The 8,757-nt window shown below is 51.8% G+C and overlaps 1 protein-coding gene across 1 annotated transcript in view; it reads left to right on the top strand.

The window, feature by feature from the left end:
• The window catches only part of ENOX1 (ecto-NOX disulfide-thiol exchanger 1), a 286,775-nt gene that overhangs the window by 79,648 nt on the left and 198,370 nt on the right, over positions 1 to 8,757 (top strand). Inside the window, exon 3 of the mRNA XM_025048988.1 lies at positions 204 to 349. Coding sequence (XP_024904756.1) covers positions 262 to 349 — 88 coding nt within the window. The 5' untranslated portion in view covers positions 204 to 261. The remainder of the gene's footprint in view (positions 1 to 203; positions 350 to 8,757) is intronic.

Below are 8,757 nucleotides of genomic sequence, written 5' to 3'. Positions count from 1 at the left end.
GCCCGTGGCATCAGACTTGTCAGCTGTGGCGCTGGAAGCTAGAAGACAGGGCCACAGATCCTGAAAAATTCTGAGGGGAACGGCTTGCACTTAGAATTCCATTACGAGGTGAACCAGCCAACGTGTGAGCGTAGAATTAAGACATTTCCAGACACACAAGGAAGGTCTCAACAAATTTACCTCCCGTGTGTACCTTTTCTCAGGAAGCTTCTAGAGAATTGCTCTACAAAAATGAGGCTGTAAACCAAGAAAGAGGAAGCCATGGGATCCAGGAAACGGGGGACCCAGCACAGGCGAGAGGCACAGGGATTTCGCAAGATGGTGTTAAAAAGAAGCCCCAGGACCACAGGTGGGCAGCTGACCTGGGCACCCGCTAGGTCGGTCGGACGGACGGACGGACGGGGTGGGACGCTCCGAGAGGGAGCGCTAGACGTGACAGTTTGGCTGACTGGGTCGATCACATGAAAAATGGTTTTAATAGGGCTTTCGTAGTTCTTTTAACTAGTTCAGGAACAGTCAGTAAGAGATAAACACACACAGAAGGAAGAAATACAAGATACCAGGAAAAAACAAGCTATCAAACAAGATAGGAAGTGTATTCTTATGCTTCGTGACTCAGTAGTAACAAGATTGCATGGTCATAACGAACATAGAATATCGACGTATCCCCACCTCGCTCCTTAACCTCGTGGAAGGCTGGGGGCAGAAAGCTTGAGTAAGAGTGCGACATTTTTCTCATTTTGCCTAGTAGAAAGACATTAGATAATCTCTAAAAATGATAAACATCACTTCGCACACATTACGTAAATATGTGGAATCGAATATCAGGATTGAAAGTTAGAAGTGGTTTCCTCACCCCCTCCTCGTCCCCCCCCTCCCCTCCCGCCCAGCAGGATCCGACCCCCTTGAAGGGAGGGTGGCCAAGGGATGCTGGTCTTCCTCCCTTTCCTGAGCAAGCCACTGCATCAACCAAACTGGGAGCAAGTGTGGGGGCACAGGGCACGCTGCTCGCTCTGGCAAATGCGTATCTGTCATCGTAGAAGCACACACACACACACGCACACGCGCACACACACACACACACACACACACACAATGGTTTCCTCTAAGGGTGGAAGGTCATGGGTCGGGAGGGGCGGGGTAGGGTTTCTGGTTTGGGTTATAAGCCTTGCAGTGTTATTTGCTTTTTTTTTTTAACCTCTAGACATATATTACTTGGATAAGTATTAGGTTGGTTTTTAAAATTACTGAAATTTCAAATAGAGGTTGTAAAACCAAAGTACACATATCTTCCTCCAAAAAAAAAAAAAAAATGTCAAAAACAAAGAGGAAGAAGTCGATGGTGCTTTCGTTGCTGCCTTTCAGAACTAGCAAGTGTACTAGTCTGATGACACCCCAGGGGCCTGGGGACCCTCTGCCCGTCCCCCTCCCGCCAGCATTTCCTGTCGCCTGCAGCGGCTCCCCACAGTGAGACCTGCGGGGCCCCTTCCCATCCTGTTACAGCACCTGCCTCTTCCTTCACCTGGGCCTTGGCTTCCAGTGCCGTCGTGGCTCATCGTCCATTGACGCGTTAACACACACGCACGCGCGGCCCCAGTGCCGTCGTGGCTCATCGTCCATTGACGCGTTTCCACACACGCACGCACATGTGCGCACGCGCACGCGCGGCTCCCTCCCGAAAGTCCCGCGTACTCGCATCTCAGAGCAGACGGCTTACGACTCCCTTTCTCTTTATTCCCGTTGTGTTGCCCTTGGCCCCGCGCACCGCGCACCGCGCACCGCCTTAAATCACAGGCGGCTTTTAACTCGTTCTGTCTTTGCTAAGAGCGCAGAAGGCGACGTGGACGGGAGCCGGGTCGCACGGCCTGTTGTATGTTCCCCCTACAGAGCCGGTCACAGTGCTGACATTCCCCAGGTGCTGCCGCAGACGGTAATTACATTAATTAACCAGTCTTTCGTGAAATGCGAACTCTGTTCAGTCGCGTGGCCCCAGGCTCAACATCTGCATCCACGTAAATAAATATGACCGGAAGGGAAGGGTATTTTCATTCGCTTCTCTTTTAAGGACGCGTATGTGCTTTCTCCTAAGGCGGAGGTCGTGCTCAGGCCTAGAGGGTGCACTGCTCCCCAGAATGTTGGCTTCCTTTGTGCGGAACATGAAAAACTTGTCACCTGGAGGACCAAAGTTTTTATTGGAGCCTGCCTACGTTACAGGTAGCCTGGCACTGAGGAGAATGTTGCAGGCGAGATGTCACCTCGGCCTCCAGGTAGAGAAGCCCTTGGACTTGGCCCTGCACCTGCTGGGTGGGCCGTAGCATAGCCTAAGATGTGGCCGGACAAGAGGAAAGCTCTCACGAGGCCAGACCATCAGTGTAAACAAGGCAGTCGATAAATAACTCGATGACATGACATGGTCACCTAGGTGGAGTGGTGCCACCCGGTGCGCAGCCGCAGCTTCTCCCGCCTGATTCCGATCCCTTTTCTGCTTCGTTAGGCTTGACACCACGCCCCCCACATCTCCTCATAACCGCTGCAGTGACCATCCGACAACTTATAGCAGTATTAATCTAAAACCTTCCATTTATGGAAATAACAAAACGCCCACCCGTGTCACGGCGTTCGCAGACGGCCGAGTGCCCTGGGGCCGCTGAAAAGGCTCAGGTGGGCTCTGCAGGTTCCGACCTGGCCAGGGCTCCAGCACGCGATGCCAACGGCAGAAGCGAGTGTGGGACAGGTGGCCGCCTTCGCGTCCCTGCCCGGGCGGGCACCGCCTTTCCAGCGAGGCCTCTCTTAAAGGCCGTGTTTCTAATCGCAAACAGCCCCCGCCATGGGCCTGGCTCTTCCTCCATCGGCATCGATTCCTGTTTGACATGACATGTATTCGGCCCATTTGTTTATGGTCTGTCTCCCCTGCTAGAATGTGAGGCGCCTGTGGGGATTCCGTGTGTTCTAGTTACTGCCCTGCCCACCCGTGTCTTAGATCGGCCGGATGGATGAATCCGTATGAAAAAAATGTGTTGTCGGCACAGAACAGCTCTGGGAAGGCCACGCACACCTCACGGCGGTTCTCTCTGAGCAGGGAGACGGGGGCTTGTGGGAGGAAGAGGAACTTTCAATGTGCCCATCTAAGCGTGCGCGTGGGTCACTTCTGAGGATGAAAACACGAGCTTAGTGGAGAATCCCACGTAAAGCGTTTCTCAGATGGCTATGATGAACTATAAGTTGTTCAGCGTGATTGAATCTGGGCCTGACCACAAACACCCTTCGGAACCTCTCTGCTTTCCATAAGTCAGGTCTCACGTTCGTGCGCCGTGTGCTTGATGGAGCCTTTACCGACCTGGTCTCCCCCGACACAGTGGTGCCATCTCTGCTGATGTCGTAGGGGAGGCGGGGAGGTTAAGTCAGATACGTTTAACTTTTCAAGTCAGATACGATTATCTTTTAAGATCCTGAGTGAGGCGGGGAGGTTAAGTCAGATACGTTTAACTTTTTAAGTCAGATACTTAAAGGCCCTTACTTGAAGACCCTGAGTCTCAGTCCCCTTCCCTGTAAAACTGGGGTGATTTTTCCTATGAACAAAGGCTGTTCTCCAAACAAAACGCGACAAAGTCCTGCATATTCAGTGTCCAGCAGTGTCTGGATCAAGGCGGGCCTGCCTTTGCCCTGCAGAAGGTGACCAGGCCCGCAGACTCTTAGTGCTGTCCTTCGCCCTAACTTCTCCAAGCGTAGTCCCAGCAGCACCACGGAGCTTGTGAGAGACGCACAGTCCCAGCCGCCAGCTGCTCCAACGAATCGGAATCTGTTTTAAAAACGCCCAGGTGACTCCCGTGCCCAGTGGAGTTTGAGAAGCTCCGTTTTTACGTTTCTTAAGCAGTGTTTCAGACAGGCTTGTATGAGGAATCAGGTATATTTTTCCTGTATTGTCTGATACTTTGACATTTTAGGGCCTTGTGGGGGGGCACTGCCCTTCCCAGAGTTCCCTAATTCCTAGCAATAGCAAATACTTTGCCTGGGAGCGTGCTTTTGATATGCAAATCAACCAACCCAGAGTCCATGCCCCCACCCACCTCCTTTTATCAGGCCCCTGCAGTCCAGAATACCCCCCCCACCCCGCCCTAAATCACCCCAGGGCACAGGTCTGGACCAGTCGGAACCTCGCCTGTATCCCAGAACTCACTGAAATTATCTGAATGATCCCAAACCTGCTTACCCTGCCTTGCTTCGCCCCCTGTGGAAACCACGAGCAAGCCTTTCGCCCACACGTCCCCTCAATCCCTCTGCTCCTGACCAGCCCTGGTGCCACCCCCCCAGGGCCCGGTGTGGCCCAGCGTGCATGGCGAGCCCCCGGCTGAATCCGGGCACATTTTATAACAGGGCTTCCCTTTTAAACTTTTTTCCCAGTTCAGTGCCACCCGACACCCCCATCCGGTTTCCAGATGTCCGGCCGGGGCACGGCTAACAGGCCGAAGCGCGGGAGGATGCGTGAGCCACCCCGGCGGCCTAAACTTACTGCTAACTAAAGATGATCAAGGACGGCCATGGCCGAGACGGTAAATCCGCTTCCTGGGGCGTAGCCACGGTGAATGTCAGCAGCGTTCTTTCTGCACGTGCTTGGAACACTTCAGAAACTGCTGTGAGAAATGACTACGGCCTCGGAGATAAAGGAACCGTTTGATGGAAACACAAACTTATGTACAGGGTTCCGAGATGTCGGGAAATAAGGGAAGACCGGCCGTCCACAGCCACTCGATTTCCCCCGCGGCTTCTTAGCCCGGTGTCCGCGCTTTAGGCAGAAGTAACTCCCGCCAGGAAGCGGCTGTGACGTCACCGAGCCGCGTCCCTCCCGCCTTTGCACTCACTTCTTGTCTCTTCAGTTTTGAAAAGATTCTTGGTATGTGGAGGTGAGATGCCCGAAGCTGAGGTCAATAAAAGTAAATATTAAAAGAACATAAAAGGTGCTTCTCTCCCTATGACTCGCTGGGGAAAATAATGCAAGGCGTATCTAATTCAGAAATAGTCCGCATTTGTTAGACGGGATGGTGAGAACAGGAGACTGGGTGTCATAGTAACATCCCTCTTATAAAAGTTTTACTACAGTTTTATTAAGGAATTAGAATTTGCAGCTTTCAGTTAGAAACGTTAGACAGAAAAAGGTTTTCACGGTTTTATGACCGTCAGATTTGTTTCTATAAAAAGTAAACCCTCTCGCCACACACACAGACACACACAGACACACACAGACACACACACAGACACACACACACACACGGTAACTACGTGAGGTGATGGCTGCGTTAACTAACTTTATCAAGGTCATCATTTCACAACAGATATGCATATCAAATCACCACGCGTACACTTAAATCGATACAATTTTATTTGTCGATTCTATCTCATTAAAACTGGAAAAAACAAACCAATTTTTCATGACGATAAAAAATAAACTTTGGCTGCGGATACAGGATTTTGCTACCCAGAACTGGCCCTGTCAGATTCAGCGTTCTGCCCAAGCGGTGTCTAAACTTCGACCTGTGGACCTCGCGGGCGGCAGCACCCCCGAAACCACACACCTCTCGCTCAGTGGGTGTTCTGTTGGGTTGCAGCCTGACCCTTTCCCAAGGAACCTAATTTGCCCAAGGGAGTCCTACACAGAAAAAGTTTGCATCTGCTTAGGGAAATGTGCCCGCGATAATGGCTTACTTAGAAGGGGGAGGACAGAATGGAACAGAGTGGATTGATAAGCCAGTTTGAGCAGGCCCGGAGCAGGCCCGGAGCAACCCGGGCCTCTAACCCTCATAAAAGGTGCTCTGCCGCACAGGAGTTTGCAGAGGCCCGGCCTGGTCCCTGTGAACTCCCCGCGGGGTCCTGCTGCTCCGACAGCCGCTCCTAAGTCTCGCTTACGCCGCTCAGATGGTGCGGATTTCTCGATTCAGCCCTGCTGATCCCAGTGCAGAAAGCGCTCTCCAAGGTATGTTCCCCGTTGCAGACAGACTTCGCGAAGTCCTTTTGATACCCGCAGAGCGGGTGGTGGCGGTGACGCCGTGGCGTGAGGTTGGAGAGTCCGTGAGCGTGGGGACCGATGCTTGAGTCGCTGGGAGGGAGAGCTCGACGCGGCTTCTCTCTCACTTTGCTGGACTTAGAGTGAACCAGCAGGCAGCAGCGGGCAGCTGACGGCTCATCCAGCTCAGTGAAGGACGAGCTGAGGCAGAAGAGAAAAAGAAAAAGCAGAAAGGAAAGAAGGAAGGAAGGGAAGGAAAAAGAAAAGACAGAGGAAAAAACAGAAAAGAAAGAACGAAACAAAAAGAAACGTCACCGCCGGGCTCTTTCGTGTTGCTCTGTTTCTCGTTTCTTTTGTCTTTTTTCTCTTCACTTTTCTGCCATGAAAAATAAAGTAGATTTGTTTCTAACTCCAAGGCTGGCAGTAAACCTACCGAAATGGCAAAGGTGACAACAAAAAGTTTTTTTAAGATAGATTTTAAAGACCTGAAGCTAGATTCATTTCTTTATGTAAACTTCCTCTGCCCTTCGGTTAAAAAAAAAAGAAACCATTGACCATATTTAAGTTAGCAAGTTTAAGCTGGAAGTCCCATGTATGCACAGTGGTAATGAGAGTTTACCTTTTTTAAAATTTAAATCTATCTTTGCACAATTAGCAAATTATTAAATGACCTTTCCTTCAAAGTCTGCAAGCGTTTGCCTGTTTCCATTAATGAGAGAACACGTTTTGCAATATTCACGTTGATTAATTGACAAATGCCGATAAAACCCAAGCAGAGCTAAGACGCAGTGCACCAGCTGTAGTATAAATTACTTTTCTTCAATAATGTCTCAAGTGGCTATGCATTTATGGTTTACCTTTCAATAAATATTAGTCTTAATTGGAATATCCATTGTGGAAATTTATCTCTGAAGCTGAGTGTCAGGAACCACAGTTGGAACTAAGCATTGCTACCTGGTTATGCGTTTTTGCTCAATTATAAGCATGAGTTTTGTTGCACATTTCAAAAAAAAACATGATTTGTAACATTTCAATATACTTGGAAAACCACACTCCCTCGATTGACCCATAGATAATGCTTTTTATGTTTCTGAGTAGCTTCAACTATAAAAATAATTAAATGCTCTAACCCAGGGGTCCCCAAGCCCCGGGCTGTGGCCAGTACTGGTCCGTGGTCTATTGGAAACCGGGCTACACAGCAGGAGGTGAGTGGTGGGTGAGTGAGCGAAGCTTCATCTCTGTCTGCAGCTGCTCCCCAGTGCCAGCATCAGCGCCTCAGCTCCGCCTCAGATCCTCAGGCGTTAGAGGCTCACAGGAGCACCTGGTGCCAAAAAGGTTGGGGACCGCTGCCATAGACCACTGGCCTTCCAGCGGTCGCTAAGGGCGTTACGTTCCTGGCCCACTGCCATCCGGCTGCTTAGGCGTCTGTGTCGGGCTCCGTCGGAGGGCCCGCGCTGGCGTTTTCACACTCACACATCAGAGACGCTTGGCCAGACCCCGAGTCCTGCTTTTGCTGGCGAGTCAGCAGCCGATCAGACGGACCTCCTGCAACCCGGGCCAAAGCCAAGGGCGCAGGGACTCCCAGCAGGACGGGGGTGCACATCGGGGCGCAGGCTCCCCTGCGGTTTGACAGGTTTGCGCGTGCGTCTCGAGATGCCCTTCCTCAGCCAGACTCCCGCTGGCATACTTTTCTCGGTGAAGGTGTTTCAATTCAGCAAATACGTATCAACCCTGCTGTTCTTTGCCAGGTCCCGTGCTGAGCCTAGGGACGTAGATATAAGCCGGACCGATTCTCCTGAAGGAGCCTACAGTATGCGGTCAGAACTCTGAACCCTTGCAGCTTGTTATTGAGGAGATAGCTTTACATAATTTACCGAAACATTTTGAGTCCCCATCGGGGAGCAGGCTACTCTAGATGTTCAGTAAATATTCTGGATGTCTTCTTTCTTGAGTGGTCATCAGGAACGACTAGGTTCTGGTGGCCCTCGAGGGCAGATATTCTGCTTGAGCCACCTCCGTTGTGGGTTGCCAGGTGACAGCTGGGAACACCACAGCTGCCTGGCCTGGGTTGAGATCGGAGGAACTGAGCAGAGACCATGACTCTGAACTTAGTCGAAGGGCGCATTGCTCTCGGGCTGGGCACGATGATCACAGAGCGGGGATATGGGACTTTGCGATGAGGACAGTAAAGACAACTTGGGACTCCTGGAATCAGGTTTTGGAACGTGGGGTCACCGGGGAAGGAGGCCACACTGGAGAGGCAAGGTCGAGGGTTGGGCAGACACTGCGTTGGGTTAGTAAACAGTGGAATTCCAAGGGACCGACCGGAAGGCCAGGACAGGAGGCAGACGAGTGATGGAGAGAGGTCCCTGAGGCAGCCGCTTAGATCACTGTAGGTTAACAAGCAGGCGAGCGGAGAGAGCCCTCAGCCCGTCAGCCCCGGAGCATTCCGAAGGATCCAGCAGCTGCTGGGGTGGGGTCAGCCATCCGGACAATCAGGCTTAAGGGTAATGAACAAGGAGGACAACCTCTGCCACTGAGAACTTGGTCACAGGAAGTAGAACGTGGCTTCAGGCATCTAGGTCCCGAGGCTGGCGCAGGGTGGCAGCGTGATGGGAGGTTCTGAGTCCCGGCTCCTGCGTTCTGTCAGTAAGACAGTGTCCGGCGTGCAGCGGACACTGCACGGGGAGTCCCCTGACCTGCCTGGGTCCTGGGAGGGAAGGAGGTTCCAAGGGGAAGTGATTTTTACATGGCAACAT

The sequence above is a fragment of the Pteropus alecto genome, unplaced genomic scaffold (assembly GCF_000325575.1).
Source record: "Pteropus alecto unplaced genomic scaffold, ASM32557v1 scaffold35, whole genome shotgun sequence".
NCBI classification, from domain to species: domain Eukaryota; kingdom Metazoa; phylum Chordata; class Mammalia; order Chiroptera; family Pteropodidae; genus Pteropus; species Pteropus alecto.
The sequence above is the reverse complement of the archived record's forward strand: the minus strand, read 5'-3'. Positions and strand labels throughout refer to the sequence as shown.